This window comes from Excalfactoria chinensis, chromosome 5 (assembly GCF_039878825.1).
Source record: "Excalfactoria chinensis isolate bCotChi1 chromosome 5, bCotChi1.hap2, whole genome shotgun sequence".
In the NCBI taxonomy this organism is placed as follows: domain Eukaryota; kingdom Metazoa; phylum Chordata; class Aves; order Galliformes; family Phasianidae; genus Excalfactoria; species Excalfactoria chinensis.
The window spans coordinates 51,563,307-51,584,157 of record NC_092829.1 but is presented as its reverse complement, the minus strand read 5'-3'; the positions used below and the strand labels follow the sequence as shown (position 1 = coordinate 51,584,157).

Here is a 20,851-nt window from a genome sequence, read left to right as displayed (position 1 = left end):
GAAAAGTTAGCAAAAAAGTATAGAAATGTTTACACGTGATTCAGTAATGCTCCATAAGGAGAATGAACTATTTTACTTTTATTAACTAGACAAAAGATAAAATATTTGCTGCGTACTGTTAAGTGTAAGTGTATGGAATTATTTTACAGAGAGATGCTGGAAAATATCATATGAAAGAAAGTTGCTGCTTTAACCACCATATCTTTTTCAATTTTAGGCCACTTGCAAGCGGGATCTTATGCTTGCAAGGTATAGAACCTACTGTGCACACATACAGAAGAAGAAGGAGGAGAAGATTGAACGTTTTGAAGAAAATACCAATTGGCTGCATCGCGTTGAGAACGAAATGCGCCTCCTGGATCAAGATAGATGTATTCCAAAGGTAAAAGGCCTTTCACTGCAAGGGCAGATTTCATGCATTGTAGGCCAACATCTGACTCAAGAATATATTTTTTTTCTTCTCTTTCCATCTCACTTATGTTTTTGACTGAGACTAATTCTTTCAGAGTGGTTTCAAAACCTGGTGTTTTAGTTCTTCTACCTTAAAGGTACCACATTGTTTGTACAATTATTCCTTGTAAAAGTGTATGATTACCTGCAAAAACACATTCTAAAGGTAAATAAATTGTATGGTTGAGCACTTAAGACTGCTGCTAGAGAGTTGATTGTGTTTCTTGCCCTGCGCTTCTGTTCTTGCCTTCACAGTGGGTCTTAATGCTTGTCTAAGCATGCCTAACCTAATTTTTGTCTTGGCCAAAAAGAAAAACAAACCAAGAACATTCTTTTCAAGGTTGCGAAAGAGGTGAGAAGCAGAGAAGAAATTGCGTTAAGCTCTCTTCCAAGTTTTAGCAACTTGAGTTTGACGCAGTCCCAGATGAGCTCCGGAGCTGGCAGAAGGGAAGGGATGAAAGCTTGTACAGAAAGAAAAAGATGAGGAAAATAAAGGGTTGGGTTTTTTCTCTTTTCCTTTTGATTTTAGCTGGCAATTAGGTTGGCTCAAATTACATTGTGTAATGAGCACTTGTATAACTCAGATAATGGAATATTTGTATTTTAATATTTGTTCTATAATTAGGATGAGTAAAAATTTTTTGTACTGTAAGAGTGGATTTTAAAGTATTACAAATAAAATAATGACATCAAAGGAAGATGACTGAATATGAAGACTTGTTCCAGTCAGTGTTACTGAAATACAAATATGGAACAAGTACACAGGAAAAGAAGCAAGTATATATTTGGCCATGCAGACATAAATACATGCATGCCTGTTGGACTCCTAAAGCTAGTTAGCGCACACTCATCTTTTTGTTGAAGTGTTGGTGAACCTGAAGGCAAAAGGTCAGCGCACTATGACAAACAGCCACGCGCCAGTATGGGTACTTATAGCTGTGTCCATTTATTGCCCGAAAAGGCATACTTTTATAGCAGACAGATGAGGGTGTTCAAAAATCACACACACTAATTGGAGGAAAGCTACTGCAATGACAACCCTAAAACTCCCCTTCAAAGCCACAAACCATTCATTCTTTTCCTAGAGGTGTCCTTGGTTCTCATGCTGTTTATCCTGCTCTGCAGCTGCTGCTCTGTTAAGTCGTTATCTTGATCCATGGCTGCTGCTATGTAAAATTCTTCTTGTATTACAACACTGGAGGAATTTAAGAAAACATTTATGCATGTAAATTAAAATCAAGCAATTAACACCTATCTGCTATAATAAATTTATTAGAATACTACTGATCCATTTTAGCTTTACATTTCAATAGATCACATATTAATATGATTATTTTTTCATTTATGCTTCAGTTTCTTACTTATAATTTGATGTACAGTTGTTTGTTTGTTTTTCCTTGCAAATTTTCTTAAGGAACTGCGTGAAGCCCTTCAGTGTTGCCATTTAAACCTGGAAGTTAAGGACCAGAAAGCCCAGATTGAACACATGTTATCCCTGTTGTCCCTTCAAGATCAGCACTATAAGCAGACAGAAAAGTAAGTACAGTTTCACGTGAGGCCTATTTAAAACCTTCATTTTGGCATTTGTAACTTTGGAATACGTAGCTGTAGAATTGATATTTATTTAAAGCAGAAGCATGATTTTGCTCACTTTTATCTCTAGATTAAAATTCTTCTATAAAAAGACAAAAAAAAAAAGACGAAAAAAAAAGACTTGGTAAATCTTGGTTTATGTCATTCTTTGTTTATCTGAAACTACAACTAGTTCTGCCCAGAACTTATTTCTACTTCATTTCCATCATTGTATAGTTTTAAGTACTTGTTGATAGGCCATGGTATCTTTTTTTTCCACTTTTAAGTTGAACTGCACTGATTTTAATTGTTTGCATTTGTATTCACGTCTACAGTGCAGGGAATTAAATGCTTCTACCTGTACTAAGAACATTATAATTAGACAGTTTTTATGTGGTCAGACTGCAAACAAAAAGGCTGAATTTGCAGGTAAATATCTGCAAAATACTAGCATTCAGGGTGTGAGATATGCAATGAGAATCACAAATGTCTTCAGTAAATATATTTAAAGTGTATATAATGAAATAATTCCATAAAGAAATAACTGGCTTCTAGTCATCCTTTGAAGAAAGGGTGTTTAGCTTTACAAAAACAGATACACGAGCCTTCAAAGCTAAAAGCTAAACACTTTCCATTTCCTTAATTTCAAAATTTCCCTTTGTGGTTTTTTTTGTTTGCACATCCCCTCAGCTATTGTTTGAATCTTATAGTTAAGTCTTGCAACTGTGGCAACAGCTAACAAACTCCTTTATTCAGATAGAGTTCTGAAACTTCTGTCACTGGAATTTGTTTTGCAGTTGTGAATGCATCTTATACTTAATTTTAGAAATAGGATATAATGACTATTGTTGTACAATTTGAGGAATCTTAGACACAGTGGGAAAGAACTGAAGACCTTAAACACTGAGGGAAAAACTATACTTGGAAAATACTTACAGTGAAATACATGATTTTGCTAAAGAGAAAAGTTTAGACTTAGTCCAGAATGTTTTTTCCTAATTTAATTTTCTGGAATTATGCAGCACTATGCTGTAGATCTCAAGAGTGGAGGAGGACAAGGAAAAACTGTTGGGTTACTATTGGTGGATGCAGTGGTAGTAGAGACCAGCAAGTTGTCATTTAGTCACGTTTATCTTCTTGTTTTACAGAGTTCTCAATGCTTTGCTTCCAGTTCTTCGTAAACTGTATCTGACTTTGAAAGAAGCTGGGTTGGCAAATACTTTAATTGAGACTGAATTTGGAGAGGTAGAACAGCTGATTCAAAGACAAAAATCGGTAGTTTGGGCTGACCAGATTGGAGATGAGGAACAGAAGGAAAACGGCGGTCTAGACGTGTCGACTATCTTTGCATTCCCACAACTTGTGAACAGGCGAAACACCCCATGTAAGTATATAACTAAATTTTTCTCTGTTGGAAATATTTATGTATTTCATGAAAAAGCTGTGTCTCATTAATATAATGGTGGATGCACACTTCTGCTAATACTGAGTTTGAATGTGAAACTGAGATTCAGGGCCACTTTCTGTAAAAACAAGTGAATTCCTAGCCTTATTTGACATGAGGAATAAGCTTATTCTTTCAGTAGCTGGACACTTCTCATAGCTCAGCTCTAACAGATAACTCCCTTTTTATCTTGTAATGTGTCCCATGCATCAATGTTTCTAGGTACTTAGTAGCATTACTAACCTATTTATTTCAGTCTCTCACATGATGTTGATGGAGAGTGTTCTAGAGTCGATTATATTATTTCAAAGTGATTCAGAAAATTAAGCAGTTACTAAAATTACTCAGTGTGAAGTAATACCTTTTAACAAGGAAGCTCATTTGGCTCATTTTGAGTTGACCTGGAAAAAACTTTGTACTAAGTTTTTTATAAGTCTTTTTCTTGAAGGATCAAAGGGTTCAGTGTTTTCGTTATGAAATTGACTGTTTTGCAGTGTGTTGATGACCCCATGACTTCCCCTTAACTCCAGACAGCTGTTTCTTCTTGTTTGCTACCTGGGGAAAAAAATCTAAACAAGTTGCACTGGAGTATTTGTCCTGAGGGATGGGATCTCAGAGCTGCTGTGGTGCAGTGCTTGAATCGTCTCTTCTTCTCAGCACACAAGAGCTTTCTGGGTAAAGCTAATAAACCATAATAGTGAAAGATCTCCATAGGTAACAAAAAGGAAGCTTTTAATAATTGTTGTGCTTCTCAAAAGCTGGTTGACATGGAGAAGCAGTTAGTTCCCTGCTTTCTTCAGCTTTCTTCTGTTATTCAGCTTGTTCTGGGATTGAGAATTGTTCTGCCCAAGTTCTTTTTTGCTCAGTTTTCATCAAATGCATGCACGATTTTGACACATTAGTACTGCTGTTGATCATAACCAGAGCGCTGACCTTGTTTGTTTGGCTGTGTGCAGCATTAGGTCAGATTGTATTTTATGGGCTGTTTCTTTAAGGTATAGAACTGTTTGTTTTAGCACTTGAGAAGGAAAGAGCTGACATGCTGCACTTAGGGCTCTGCCCCTGCTAGTCAAAGGCTCAGCAAGGTTAAAAGCAGTTAGTAGCTTACTTGGTTGTCCTTCTTAGGGTGAGGGCAGTAGATTTCAGTGGGAGGCAGCATTCTTTCTCTCTGCTCCAATCATATTTCCAGTACAGAAAGGAATTGGATATATTATCACAGGTTGCTGGCAATCTTAGGAAAAATTACAGTAGTCATAAGTGATAGTATCTGTATTGCTTCTGTGATAGGATGCTAATGAAAATCTCTTTTTCAGAGCTTTACGAAATGAATTTAGATAGTTACTTTCTTGTTCTATTTATAATTATCTACTTATAAACAAAGAGAATACAGTTTAAAGTTAGTTTCCTAGTTTGCTTATTCTGTCACAATGTAAAGGAAACTGCTGATCACAGCCTGAGCCACTGATTAACCATCTGAGGCAAGAGATGAGTCAGCTGCAGGAGCACAGGTGAAGGTAATTCAGCTGTGCTCCCAAAAGGGGTGTAACAAGAAGCAATGCTGCTAGGTAATACTCCTGTTATGGATGTGTTACTGGATTACTGATTCACTAAGGTCCAAGACTGACTGGGGCTCTTTTCTTCTTTGCTTGAGTATTAAGGGAGGGAGTGTTGATATATCCAAATACCTTTCCTGTGAACTCTAAATTGTAACTAAATATTGATTGTAGAGTTTGGTTTGTCATATGTAGGATATAGTCATAAGTTTGAATTTCTGTGGCATACTTACAGTAGTGCAAGCTTCATTGTGGAGTTCTATTTCTGTTCTACCTTTCATCAAATACTACGCCAGATCTATTCTTGCTCAGAAACACTAAAATCACTGTATGAATTCTGCAGGAACTTTTAAGGCATAAACTACTCACCCTTATAGGATCAGTAGACAAATTCAAGGGTTGTATTGCAGATCTGAATGAAGTAGACATTCTCCAGTTGTAAATGTAGCTCTGTATGGCTTTCTAAGTAAATGGACACTATTTTCAAGAAAGATAGATGCTTTTCTTTCCATCTGTGAATGGTGTCTTCGCCTAAAGATGTTCATAGAAATAAGAAAAAATAGGCATTTCGTTTCCTGCTTGTACTGTAAACAGGAGAAAACCAGTTAGAACCATCTTTCCAGTGGAGGTGATGTAACATAAAAGGACATGTTAAGTTGGGACTGGATATACATCATGGTTTTTGTCTCTGAATTGAGTTGTGCTATTTCTGTTTGCTTTGAACTTGTTGTAAAAATGCATTATGATACTCCTAGGGTCCTCTCATAAATCACCAATACCTGATATTCCTCATGAAGAGTCTACCTCTCTCTTGTTGGTGGCATAAGTCAGTGGGCTAACATGAAATAAGTTTTCTTGAACAGCTTTTTCCTCAGGGGTTTTTCTTACTATAAAATTTACTGTTCAGCAGGTGGCTGTAATTCTACAGAAAATTGTAGGCATCAATGTACAGGATAAAAATGTCTACCAGATACCTCGGTATTGAGAACCTGACACCTAGAATGGAATTGGAATAGAAATCAACTTTGCATAAGGAATTTAAGTTCTAAAATGGATTTCTCTGCTCAGGAAAAAATGCTTATTAACATATTTATAATCTTTACATTATTTTAATCTTTCTGGTCTTTCCTAAAATATCATGAGTGTTAACATAGTCATTTCTGGCATGTTGGATGATGAGGGTGGTAAATGAGCAAACCATTTCAGCTGGAAATAAAGTGACTTAAGAAATTCCAGCAGAGCACAGAATAAATGCAATGAAATAGCTCTTCTTCAATCGTGTGTTTGAATTCACTTGAAAAATACTTGGAAGTATTACCTGGTATTATGCTATGGAAATAACTTCTCTTTTGCAGAAATAAACTAACAAAATTATTAAGAAAAAAGAAAAAACACCATAAATCAGGAAAAAAAAAAACCAAACACGTTAGCATGGGAAAATGTAAAGTAGTAGAACGTCAGCGTCCCAATCAGAAGTAGGAAGGATGCAGTAATTTTTTTCCTTTAAAGATGAAATAAATAATTCAGGTATCCAGTTCCTTCTCCCTCAAGTCATTTCAGAAGTATGCTTGGCAAATGTTAGCAGGAGCTGACCTAAGATCTTAGCGAACAAATAAAAAGGAAGATTTTTACAGATTTTCCCCCCCCCCATCACCACACACACTCACGTACCTCTAGCACGCTGATACTTTTTCACTTGTTTAAGATGTTGGGAAGGAAGCAGTGTTTTTGCACAAATATATATGTATATATATAGCTGTATTACTTTTTCTTGTATAAAAGCAGTTGCTTTTTCTTGTATAAAAATCCATATTTCACCTTTAATGTAACTGTGCAGGTTTATCAGGGGGAAGGAGCAAAGCAGTTAATTTTTTTGTTTTTATTTTTCACAGTGTAAGTAAGGAGCAGTGGTTTTTTTTTTCCTCTTCTATTTCAAATCAATATGTTACTTGGAGAAGGAACTTCTGAAATACTGCAAGTGAGTAATTGTGGAGAAAAGGTTAGGCACGTTACTAGGTGGCAGTTAAATGATGCATCCCAATGAAACGTGCTTCTATAGCAGAAGGGTAGGGTCTATAGCAAAGGACGAGTTTGTGCTAGGTCAGCTGAGAATAAGTTGAATTTTTCTTGAACCTATGTTTGCACAAAGCTTTTTGAAGAACAACAACAACAAAAAAGTGGCATGTAGTATTTGTGAAAAATATAAGCTTATCTTCATTATAACCTTATGGAGTCAATTGTTTTACTTGTTGAGGTTTATAAGGGTGTATGCAGTATGCATGAGTTATCTATATTTACATACAGTAAATACATTTTCAGAATAACATTACGCACAAACATCTGTGCTTAAAGGAAGCTGCTTAATTCTGCATATCGTAAAACATGAAGCACTGATTGCAGGAACTCAGTTTTTAGTGATACATTTATCTTTTGCTGACAGCTATTCTGGAGGGAACCACGACATGTTTGAAATGCAAATTAATTGTTGATGAGTATTTTCTCATAAATTGGAATGCTTTAAATCCAATAACTCAAATTATATAACAAATAACAATTACTGGATTATAATCGCTGACTCCAGAAATCCGATGTGGCTGATTCAGTTCTGTAGATCACGAAAAGTCATGAAAGCAGGACCTTAAGTTTTTATGGGTTACTCCATTAACTATGTTCTGTTATCTGATCCCAAAGAAGTAAGTCAAGATAGTAAGTGACTTCAGAATTTAAAAAATAATTATAATAATGCCAAAGTTCAAAGTATGAATTCTAGTAATTTAATGAATGTAATTAATTAAAAGCAATTTAATGAAGTCTAGTAATTCTAGTCCAGAATTCTAGTAGTGCGTAGAACTCAAAGTAATAAAGATTTTCTTATATGGAAAGGCTCTCCTGTGTTTTAAATACTATAAAGCTATAGGGGGAAGGAACAAGATCAAAAGGCTAGCTATTCTTTCAACATGGTTCTGTGGCCAAATTATCAAGACAAAAAATGTTCAGCAAGGACTACTTAAAGCTGGTAGGCTTTGCTGCAGTTTATGTAACTTTTCATACTAACTCATTGTATGAAACAAAACATTTCAAGGAATGTTTTGTACAGGATATAGAAATCTGTCCCTAATTTCTGATTGAACTTATTTTTCTTTTACCACTGCAGGATTTTTGAATGTAACATGAAATAGCTTCAAATTTACTCCCAAGCGAAACATTTTGATTTAATTGCAGATTGTTCAATTTAAATTATTTAAGAAGTATTTATTCCATTGGATTTATTCATTATCTATAGCACTTGATTATACATCCTTGGTACTTTGCTTTTTTTAAATACAAAAAAAAAAACATCACATACGTTCCTATAACATGACTGACTTGGTGGCATAGTGGGGGGGGCGGGTTGATGGTTGGACTAGATGATCTTAGCAGTCTTTTCCAGCCTTAATGATTATATGATTCTATTCTGTGACTGAATATTCATCAGTTCCAGAACCTCTTCTCTGTTTTTGTTCGTTTGGAAGCCTTTAACATGGTGTTTCTATAACATCTTAACCATACTATTAATAGGTAAGGTCTTTTAAAAAACAATTATTTTATGAATGTACATCTGAGTTTTCACTCATTATCTTTAAACTTAATTATACATTATAATTGCGTTTTGTGAATCTAAAATGTGCAAATTTATGAGCAACTTGACCATTTCCATCAGATTAAATACACACTAGGAGAACCATGCAACTTCATTTAAAAATGGATTAAGACTCTGTTTTTGGCTGTTTAATGGAGAGCCATGCAGGATTCAGAGCATAAACTGATGGGTGGAAAGCTATGATTGGTGTTTGCAGTTATTTCTGTGAATAGGAAAGATCTTGGCATTGTTTCAGGCATCCCATTTCCGGTAGCCTTACTTTACATTAGCAATGAAAGAATGAAATTGATTTATAGTGGGGGAGGGGGAAAAATTATCCATTACTTCCCCCATTGACAAACATCCAAAAGTGAAGTCAATTTATTATATGGAATGACAGGAAAAATTGGGATGTAGTTGTACAGAGAAGAATCATTAAAAATTCAAGAAGCATGCTGCTTGTCTACAGGGAAGATTCTTCATATATTGAACAGCTTTTTCACAGTTGCCCTGTATGACTGAGTATTCTTCTCATGCGGTGTAAAATGGTATTCCTGACCATTGGGACCCACAACAATGCAGCCTGAATTTTAGCCTTTTAGCTCACAGCTGTTCTGGTTTGTTTTTTTTTAGGGTTGCTTCTTTTGTTTCTGCAACACAATTGTTAAACTCACCTTTGCAGTGAGGTGCCTCTGGGTCACGAGGAGATTAAAGAAATGAAATTCATTCCCCAGACCTCATTTGCAATGCGGAATTCCACAAGTCAGTTGTTAGAAGAATCAAAATGTATGATTAGTATAGTAATTGGATCAATCATTGGTTGCTCAGAAATGTTTATTGAAATGAATACATTAATATTTGATTTTGCTTTAGCAGAACAACCTGGCAGACTTAATTTAGAATGTTTCCAGAAATATTCCCCTTATGTGCTTGTATTAACATCAGTTCCAGAAGACAGGTCTTGGCCATTACTTTGTCCTCTGCATCAATTAGATCTAGCCCAATTTATCATTTCTCTTGTCATAAATCCTACTTGCTTTTGTTGTGACTCATATTCTGTAAATATTGCATTCTGTTTTTCATATTAGCTTGCGTTTCTGCAAATGTCTAATACTACTTTTTCTCCTGATAAATCTGTTCTTCTAAGTAGCCTTTTGAAACATGTAGTAAACGAAGTTAATGACAAAATCTACCTTGTACTATTTGGGTGGTGGCTGCTCAGTTATGGGTGACTTTTACTTTTAAATTGAGTTAATTTGGTAAGAAAAACAATACATGAAAAGAAATATGACAATTACTCTTAAACTAGATTTCAGTCTGGGAAGGGTGAGAACTGCACTGGACTCATTCTGGAGTACTTCATCCAGACTTGCAGTTCTCAATATAGAAGAGACATGGACCTGTTAGAGCACATCCAGAGAAGAGCCACAAAGATGGTCCAAGTGACTGAACACCTCCCCTCCCCTTTGAGGACAGATAGAGTTGGGGATGGTTCACCCTAAAGAAGAGAAGGCTTTGGAGAGACTTGGTAGTGGCCTCTCAGTGTCGAAATGAGGCTGTAAGAAACAAGGGGACTGATTCTTTAGCAGGATCTGTTGTGCTAGAAGAAGGAGCTGGTTTGAAAGTAGAACAGGATTGTTTAGTGTGGTTGTGAGAGGTTTTTAGGATGATGGTAGTAAAGCACTGATACTCCAGGTCAAACCAGACTGACCTCTGAGCATTTGACTGAGCTGTACATGTCCCTGTTCATTGCAGAGGGGTTGGACTAGGTGACCTTTAAAGGCTCATTCTAACTCTAAGGATTTTGTGACAAACATCTAAGTGACAGAGGAAGGCCAGGGAACACTGTGAAACTTAAGGCAGCTGGGAAAAATCTGGAGGGGCTTCTCTAAGAAGGTAATATCAACAAACAGCCCAGCTGAAGTGCTTATACACTGTTGTGCAGAATGGCTGGGAAACCCCAGTGGAATTGGAAAACTATGACCTAATTGATATTGCAGAAATGTGGTGGGATGAATTGTACCACTGGAACATTATGATAGAGAGCTACAAGCTTTTTAGAAGGGGTAGGACATCCACTCCACCCCAGGGAATGCCTACATGTTAAGAAATGTTTAGATTTTGAACAGCTGCCTTTGAGAAAGAGCCACAAACAGGTTGGGACCAGATGAATAAAGGACAGCTGGTGGTTGGGCTGCACAGTAGGTCACTTGATCACGGAGAGCCTGTGGATGAGGCCTTCTTGCTTCAACTACAAGAGGTGTCATGTTCACAGGCTTTCATCCTGATGGGGCGTTCCAACCATTTGGATGTCTTCTGGAAAAACAATGCAGCAGGCTCTAAGTAATCCAGGAGACCATTAAGCTTGCAAAGGATGACCTTCTGGTCCAGGTATTAGAAAAAGTAACCAGAGAAGTGGTGCTGGACCTGGTGCTCACTGGTGCAGTGGAGGTCATTAAAGAGGTTAAGAATGAAGGTAGTCTGGGCTGTAGTGACTGTGCTCTAGTTGAGTTTGTGATCTCAGGTAAGATGGGCCTGGCAAAGAACAGAGTAAGGACCCTGAAAGTAAGAAGAGGCAGGAAACCAGCATGGCTGAACATGCATCTGCTAATCAAGCTGAGGAATATAAGAAGGGATCTAGGGAGGCCTGGCAAGTGAGACCATATAAATATAGTGATGTTCAACAAGGTAAGTGCAAAGTGCTGTACTTTGGATTGCTTGGTCTAGACAATCCCACCTATGTGTATGATCTGGGAAAAGAATTCATTGAGAGCAACCCTGAAGAAAAGGACCTGGGAGTCCAGGTGGGTAAAAAGCTGGGCATGGACCAGAAGTATGCATTTACAGAAGACCTATGGTGTCTTCGACAGCATCCAAAGAGGTGGCCAGCAGGGAGAGTGAGATGACTGTTCCCATCTGCTCTGCCCTCATGTGGCTCCATCTGGAGAACTGCATCTGGGTCCCTCAAGAAACAAAGGACGTGGAGCTGTTGAAGCATGTCCAGAGGGTGGACTGTGAGCCGCAGAGATGATCAGAGGTCTGGAGCACCTCTTATGTGAAGGGAGACTGAGGGAGCAGGCTGGTTGAACTTGGTGAAGTGAAGATGTTGCTAGTAATGTTTTTGTTTACTTTTTTTTTTTATAGACAACTTAATGCTTTCATGGGAAGCTTTCAGAGGGGGGATTTTTTTTTAATTTATTTTTTTCAATCATTTATATGTTCTCCACAAAAACGGCCCAGGGCTTTTATTTATTCTTTTAACTACTTCTTGCTCTGAGTTTAATTCCAGAAATAATTTGATTTTTAAAATAGGTCTGGATTTTGACTAATGGCTTATATTTGCCCTATGTGGAATTGTTGCAATTGTCTATTAATGTAAATGTATTACAGTGTGAATTACAGTTTATTATGATGAAATTCAAGAAATTATTAATGTTGGCAATACTTCCATGTTCTTTACCTATCTCATTCATGGTTTAAATGCTTGCATTTACGGTTAATTTAAAATTGCTTCCAGTATAAAAATGCTTCCAGTATTCAGTCCTGAAGAAGCTTCTAAAACTTGGCACTCTCACCAAAATGTTTCCCCATCAGACTTCCTTCCTAGTACCTTTAGGACATTAGCAAAACCTCACTGCCTTACAGTAAGCAAACTTTCTGAAACTGGAAACTCTGTCATAATGCAACAGCAGAAGAAGAGAATTCTAACCGTTCTTTTTCCCGAAACACGCTCTTGCAGATGCATATGAGCAGGAGGAAAAAAAATCTAATAAATGAATATTTTAAAATCTGTCTTAAAACATCTAATGGATAGTTATTTCAAAGACAAAGTTGCAATCGTTATATAGTGATTATTATTTTTTTATTATTTAAGGCTATAAGATCTTCTGTTATCTATTTTTGTGTGTAGTGACCAGAAAATTTAAAAAAAAAAATAAAAAAAAATTGGAGGCGAAAGGTTGGTATGGAATGTCTAACGAGGAGAATGTTGTGCTCTTTCAGAAAACCAACATTAGTGGGAGCAAATTAATGAAGCATGACGTTGATTAATCAAGGAATTAATGAAGCATAACATTGTTGATAGTGTCACAAATTTCATTCAAGTTACTGTCTCTACTTTTTGTTGCACTTCATCTGGAGTATATTGACAGTACATAAGGCTAAGCTTAGTTATAATATTAAGAATATACAATTTTTTTTCCTTCTGTTTAAAAAATCCCTTGTATATGTTGTGTATAACGAGGCAATCTGTAATAGGTGCATGCACAAATGCATCTATGTATAAATAAGCATTCAAACTCCATTTGTTTCACATCAAGCAATTTTCTTAGGCTTGAACTTTCCTTTTTATTTTTAAAGCTGGAAACATCACAACAGAATTGTTATTGTTCATGTAATTGTCTCTAAAACTCATCTCATAAGTAGCTTAGCTTCACTTAACCTACTTTATTGTTTAGGAATTGTTAAGATTATGCTCTCAGTTTAAACGTTTTCACTGAAAGTGAGCCCTTCAGTGTGGGATAAATGTTTATTTTTACATGGTTTCACTATTAAATGTTGGCGATACAGAATAGATTTGTGCCTTATATATTGCATCTAATTTACTTGCTGTTTTGACAGTGCTTTGGTACTACCTACTCCATCTTCACCAAACATGTTTAGGATTCATGGTAGTTTTTAAATCCTCCTCTACTTCCTCGCAGCTCTGATTTATTTCATCTAATTGGCTGTCATCTCTAGATGGTCATGAAGTACCTATCATGCGCTGTGTCTAGTTTCAAAGTATGTAGTGACTGCCTAGGAAATGCTGAGATCTCCCTTCCTTTGAATGCTTTTATTCAGTGAGGCTTTTATATACTAAGGAAAACTCCCAAGTGTGATTTTTAAATAAATGGTGTTCTTAAGGCTTCTTGTCTATAGTAGGTTGGATTTTAACTGTGGCTTACAACAGTAATGAGAAGTGGTCAACAGTCAGAGAAAGATTCATTCACGCTTCTGTAAGAAATCAAACTTGGGCAGGCAGGAGGTAGATGCAATAACTTGAATCAATTTTTCTCCGCTTCAAAGAATTATTATTGAACTACTAAAATAGTACATTAATGAATGATGTAACTGAAGTTAGGCATCCTGGGAACTTTGAACTAATTCTCATTCTGGAGCAAAAAATATGGGGTTTTAGGGAGATATATATATATATATTTTTTTTTTTTTAACACTGATAAATGAATACTGTAGTTAATTCCTGAGTAACTTTGAGCAATTTAAAAGCATGAGTGGTTTTTGTCTTAGTTTTTTACTATTTATCTACTGCTTAGGAGTGTAGGAAGGGGAACTGATTGATATGATGGCTACAGGCTGAAGTGGGGCCAGTCCACAAAAGTGAGGATGGTGGCCTTTTTCTTGCTCTTTTCATGCAAAGTTGCATATAGAAGCACTTTGTTTTCTGGCAGGTCTCTTCAACCCTTGATTTGTGTGTCTGTCTCACTTCCTCCTTCTCTGACACTTGATTTTCTGCATTTAACTACGTGGTTGACTTAAGTCACTGCTAGACTAGCTGTTTCAACAGTGCTGTGTCTTGAGATCAGTCTCCTTTCCTGAAAACTTAAATAAAATAAGGGTTTTTTCCATTTTACTTTTAAGATTGCTTTTGTTTTCAAGTAGGTGGCAATAAAAAATATTGTGACGCTTCCTGAAAAATGCTACAAATCAGGATGAATCACAGCAATGGCCAATTGGTGCTGCATTGCTTAGCTTTTTATTCCTAAATGTCTTTGGGTTAGTTCACTGTTTAAATTAATAGTTTAGTTTTCTGTAGTAGATGTATCAAGATTGACAAAATTCAGACAACTGCTATCTTTGCCTTTTTCTAAGACACTACTGCCTCATTTGCAATGGTAAAGGATTTCTTTCCCTCTAACAGATTTGGACTCATTCTTGTATAATAATTGCTCGTTCTCCTGCATGTTACTTGATAGGAAAAAATGGCCATGTTTAGGAGGCAGCTGTAGATTACTGTGATGATACCATCTTAAATTAAGAGTTGTCATGGTAATGCTGTCATTTTCAATACTCTTACTCTTCCATTCCCTGTTGTAATGTCTCATCTCTTGCTTGTGATTACTTGTAATATCTCTGGGATTAACTATATGGGTCTATGCATATTTATAATACTTGGAGTGCCACAGAACAAATGCTGCCATCTGGACAATGCTGCATTAGAAGTAATAAAAGTTACATGATCTAATTAATATGTAGATGAAAAAAATAGTATTTTTGATAACTTATGTTTATTAGCAAAAGGTATTAGCATATTTCAGAAGGGAATAAAAGAGAAAAAGCATTATTTGGTGCTAAAGGTAGGTGAATGTGCTAACCAACTGCTGACCGTTGCACAGGTTCAAGTTCTGGAACACCGTCAAGGGAAATGAAGGAAAATACACAACTAGTGAAGTTTTCAGTAACACCACAGAAGCAAACTAGGCGAAAGCTAATAGGCTCTCCAGTCAAAACTCCAGGTCCTGCTGCATCGAAGCACTACAGCCTTTGTCATTTGGAGGATTCTCTCAGCAAGGAGATTCGGCCTATTGTGTATACTCCAGAATCTTGCAGAGAAACAGTACAAAGCAGCTGTTCACAGATTGTGGTAAAACAAGCATTACACCTGGTAGGCCTTCAGGAAACGAATGAATGTAATACAGGTATTCAGCTGAAAAAGCCCACCGTTACAGACTCTATGTGTGATGTTATCTCAGAGTGTGATGAAGACAGAATGGACTCAACAATAATTCTCAGAGAAAGTGCAGGTGAAACAAATGTAATTTCTATTGACTCATCTGCAGAGGAGCCACAACCATGCAGCGGTAGTGTTCTTCAAAGGTATTTTTCCATTTATTTAAGAAAGGAATGTTATCTGTTGGGTTTTTTGTTTCTATTTCTTAATGTTTTAATACTATGCATTTTTAAGAACCTATCTTTTGACATTGATGTAAGGGTTAAAAGTAAAGTTAACTAATGGAAAAACTAGCCTTCAATTTTAATTAGCATCAGATACAATTCTATCATTATTTGAAATCAATGATATGTTAGTAATTAGCAATGAGGATAATGTCAGCAGTTTTATTTGCCTTCTCTCCAGAATAGATTTCATAAAGTACAATCACTTTATTTCAGACTTGGTGTTTCTTCCTTGAAAACCAAAAAACCTGCTTTAGTACTTCAGAAACCCTCATATATGGCAATGACTTCAGCTGCTGAGAGAAAACGAAAGGTGTTAAGGTAAGGTGTAGCAGAAATGCTAAGTCATGGCTTGAAGCAGTAATTGAGCACTTGGTGGGAAGTCAGGGCCAACTCAGGGGAGCTCAGGTACAAGCAGTGCACCTCAGTGACCAGAAGGTCTAGAGCTAGGATCCACCACTTCCCAGACCTTGTTTAAGCATTGGCAGTAGAGGCAAGGGAAGCTTGCTGAAGATCCCTGCCTAACAGGCCTTCCAAAGGCGAGCAGCTTTTTTCCTTCGTTTCTGCATCTGCTGCTGCTGCACTTGGGTTTCTCCTCTCTTGCTGCAACCTGGGATTCTGCAATGCTGCTATCATTGTTTTCCATCGCATTATAGTGTTACATAAGGTGAAAGTTAATTCCTGCAATTCTCTTTAAATGAGTTTATATTCATCTCTTGTTCTTACTACAGTTTTGGTGTTATTTCAAATTCAAAAGCATCTTATAAAAGTCATCCAAATCTGCATATGAGATGTTCTGACTCAAATATTTGACAAATCAAATAATTCTCTTGATTAATTGAGACAAATGGTTTTTAACTTGCTTTTAGTTTAGATGTTTCTGGTTTTTGGTTTTTTTTTTTTAGTAGAGTGAGTACAGACCAACATATCTTCTGTATCTGCTGTTGACTCAATAGAAAAATATCACATAATTCTGCAAAAAGGAAATTGTCATCATCCAAAAATCTAATTTATTTGGAAATGTTGTCCTTTGTCTGGAAGACATAAGACTGCCAAAATGGAAAGTGGAGAAAATGTTTGACAATGCTTGTGGTCATTTCCTTTGTTTTTCTAATAATTCACTTCCACTCTGAGTTATTATGACTTCATTCTTGTGGTTTGTTCTGGTTGTTCTCTCCCATTTCATCAGTTCTGTATTTAGACCTGGAAAGAGGTTTGGTGGGAGCAGCAGAAAAGCTGCAACTGTGAACAAACTAAGTGAAGTCGTGTTGCTTATTGTTTCTTTTTTGTTTAAAATTTCCTTATGTATTGAGGGTAACCCGTCAGGTCTGTAGTGATGAAATGACTCCTTTTTCTTTCCTCAAATGATCAAAAATTGGTACAACTTCTTAATAGATCAAAGTGTAAGTCACCTTCTGCTACACAGCCAGTGGAGCTGCCACCTAATGGTCTTGAAACAATTTTAGAAGACCTATTAGAAGCAAGTTCTACAGCTCTGTCTCAGGAAATGAAAGAAACTTAAAGCACTCTAAGTTTATTAGTTTCTTTGAAATAGAAAGTTTTCCTGGAGAAATAAAATGTTCTAATTGTTACTACCTTGTTAAATACTTTCCTTCTGGAATGAGGAAGGAGGCATGTCATGCACTTCCAATTGTTCAGACAGTTATGAGATAAACAAAATAATTTATTTGCTCTCTGAAACCAGAGCATGTTGCCTCAGTTCTCTTTAAGGAAGAGTAACTGAACTTTTGGGGCCTGTTTTCTCTGATCTTAAAATGTATGTTTTAAGACAGGTTCCAGGAGTGTTCTTGACTAAAACTCTTCATGGCTTTTTCTCGGTGTTTGTGAAGAGAAGGACTGAAAGCTACTTATTTGTCACAGGAAAAGGATAGTCATTTCTTATCTAAGGGCCTCTTTTCAATTTCTTTGTTATTTTTCCCTTTCTCTTGTCTTTCATGCTTTACTTGTTTGCATTTGTTCACCCCAGTTGCTCATCTCCTACTAACATGAAAATAAGAATATAGATTTTAGACATTCTCTATGCTGTTAATATAATTAGAAATGGTCATACTGTTAGGAGATAAGTCAGTCAGATTACAGGGTCTGTTTTTACAAAATAGAGCTTAGGCTAATAAGATTGTAATGCTGTTCCAAGAAGCAGTAATGTGACTAGATCTTAGGGCAGATACACGACAGAACTTGGTCTTCACTGCTTGCTATATATTTTCAGAAAACTATTAAAAGCGCTAGTACAAGTTAGATGACTATAAAAAGAGATAATACAATCCCATTAGAGGGATGGTTAAAGCACAGAAACTTTGACACAAAAAGAAAGAACTTGTTTATGAGGTGGTCTTACAAGACTGAAACCGGGGATTCAAGTGAGGTAAGCGTGTAAGGCTGAGATTACAGATAGGTTTGTATTTTTCACTGCAGGCTTTAATTCCATCATGTTAAAAGGCATAAAATATACTTCTTAGTGAGTTTGAAGCTATAAGTTAAAGCTGTTTCTTAATGTAATCATGTGGCATTCAATGATCATCAACCTGACTTCTGTGGTTTTCTAGGAGATAATGTCATGTGTTCCTCATTTCAAAATTAAGCAACATTAAGTCTTGTTTTCACAGCTGAAATATTCTTAATTCTTTTCTTTTAAGAGTAAGAAAAGAGGAATCATTCCCATATATAAAAATGATAGAGAAATGAGTTTATTCTTTTATTTGGTTGTGAATACTAGATAATACTATTTAAAATTTATAAATTTGCTGTCATATAGGTTAATCACATGACTGAGAGCAAAATCTTTGTCTGTTTTTCCAGTTCTGCATTAAATGTTGGCTTAGGTAATCTGCAAGACCTGGTTCCTTCAAAACGTGTTCGACAAGCAATCTTGTTAAACAGTAGAGTATTGAGAGTACCCCAAATGTCAGGTAAGTATCTAAAACACTGTGTGGGCAGTCAAGTTTTTATAGGTAGTTCAAATTTGAGGTTAATGCACAGAGTTCTGGTGATTTAGCACACAAGCTTCTTTGATCAGTATACAATGTCATTGGTTTGAATTATATACCCATGCATTTAATAACAAATACAATAAATAATAAGAAATATAATTCTTAACATCCTGTAAACAAGATAGTAACAAATGAAAACTCAATATTATTGCAGGCTTGGTGAAGGAAACCTTCTTGCAAGAGCTAAGGGCTGCCACCAAAAACTTTCTTTGCTGGTTGAAGTTTGAAATCTAGTACCACTTCAATTGGCAAAAAAATAAAAATAAAAATGATAGTTCATCAAAAACTAAAATAATTTAAAAACTCAATACCAGTTCTTTACTGTTTGCTCCATTTGGTGATTCTGCACTGTTTTTAAAGAGATCAGTGTTCTATAATGTATACTTGAGCACTATTTTGGATCAGTGCAGTAGTTGAGGAGAAAAATTAAAGCACTGTTTAGGAGTTAATTTGCTCCAGACATAGTTTATAATAGTATCAGATGGTATTCTGTGGAAGTTTATTACAATCATCTCAGTTATTTTCATAAGCCTTATGTTTTCAACTTTACAAAAATTTCTGCCTTCCTGAGTTCATGACACTCAGTTTTTTGACACCTGCAATAGACCAGTTATGTAGCTTTTCTCACAGGCATTACCCTTGTTTGCCAGTGTTTCGTTTCTTTTTAGGTAAGAGCTTCTGTGGGACATACAATGAATATGTGTTACTGTCCATTCACATTTTTAAAGTTTAACTGAACCCAAATACACCTTACTGCCAAAAATATGCATTACAGGAGTAGAATGAAGCACCATTAAGTCCCTAGCAAGAAAAGTAGCATCCAAGTTGAGTATAAGAAAGTTTCCCAAAAGATAAAATGCTAATTTTTCAGTTCTGCAATGTATGTACTAAGGATCAATAAAACCAGGGCATTTCTACATTTTTCATGGCCTTTTTCTTTTTGTAACATTCTATGTTTAAGTTGAGGGTCATATTGTTGAACTTGCTAAGCAAATGGCAAACCTGGTTTACTGAGCTTGGATTGATCCACATGTTTTGCGTATCAAAATCAGTCTTTTAGTAAGGGCTAACAATCTGTGTCAAAAATCTTAGGAATACTCTGAAAAGGAGATCCAGATAGCCCAAATTCGATTTCTTTATTGGATGAGTTATTTCTGTTTGTAATAATATGTCTTTCTTCATTAGGAGTTAAAAGAAAGCTTGAAGCGAAACCAGGATGTGCCAAGAAACCTTCTTAGAAGCTTTTCTGAAGGAAATGTAGCAGTAGGTGTTAAATCACAGACATCCAAAAGCCTTTTGCTTCATGTTTGCAAGAAAAAAAAATAGGATTTAGATTCTGACTTCATCCATATTTCAAATGGGATTGATGGAAAGCAAGTGAGAACAGTGGCTTTTGTTTTCCTCTGGTAAATTATTCTGTTAAAGATGTCTCTCTCGGTAATGCAATATTTTATAAGACCCACTTACTGGAAATGTCTGTATTTTGTCAAACTTTAAAATGAAGTACGTTTGTTTTTTGTCTCCTCTTTGAAACTTACAAATGTCCTCAATAAAATAGCATATGAATGAAAATATTATTTGAAGTTGTGAATTTAAAAGTGGATGGTAATACCTTACATTGTAATTTTTGTGAGCTTCCTGGTGTAAGTATGACTAGAAGATTAAGGCTTGATAAGATGTATGACTTGAAAAGTTACAGCACCACAAATCGCTTTTTAAGATCCTCTAATTGTTTACCTACGCTCAATTTTCTAATAATTTGGTGATGGAGAAGCTAGGAATTCTTTTGTCTTGCTAAGCATTTGTCACTGTAATTTTATAGTATTAATACTGTGAAAGATGTTCAGCGTACTTATGTTCAGCATTAGGATGTCAGCCTATTCTTATCTAGTACCAAATAATCTTCAGGTAAAAAGTGAACCATCTTAATGAAATACCCGATATTTTTGCGTGCTTGGACAAACGTACCTAGCAGTATTAGTGCTTGCCTGGATCATCTTGTTTCCTTATTTAGTACAGATGTGTAGTTAAAGTCTTTGATATTTACATCTAAAATTCATTGTACTATCTTATTTAATGGAGAATTCATATGTTTGGTATAGCAGATCATTACGAGGACATTCCACAAATGTCTTATTTTAGGATTTCTAAAAGGTTTTGGACACTTAAAGAAACATACAACTGTCAGAGTCTGTAGATATACTGCCTTGTTGGGATTTATTTCAGAGAAGGGCAAGAAGAAAAATGT

General features: G+C 35.9%; 1 protein-coding gene across 2 annotated transcripts in view; it reads left to right on the top strand.

The window, feature by feature from the left end:
- KIF18A (kinesin family member 18A) overlaps positions 1-20,153 on the top strand; it is a 41,915-nt gene extending 21,762 nt beyond the window's left edge. For both annotated transcript variants that reach the window (XM_072338939.1, XM_072338940.1), the window contains exons 11-17: positions 218-382; positions 1,865-1,986; positions 3,171-3,406; positions 15,034-15,514; positions 15,809-15,913; positions 18,413-18,522; positions 19,789-20,153. In XM_072338939.1, coding sequence (XP_072195040.1) covers positions 218-382; positions 1,865-1,986; positions 3,171-3,406; positions 15,034-15,514; positions 15,809-15,913; positions 18,413-18,522; positions 19,789-19,841 — 1,272 coding nt within the window. In that variant the 3' untranslated portion in view covers positions 19,842-20,153. The remainder of the gene's footprint in view (positions 1-217; positions 383-1,864; positions 1,987-3,170; positions 3,407-15,033; positions 15,515-15,808; positions 15,914-18,412; positions 18,523-19,788) is intronic.
- The last annotated feature ends 698 nt before the right edge of the window (positions 20,154-20,851 follow it).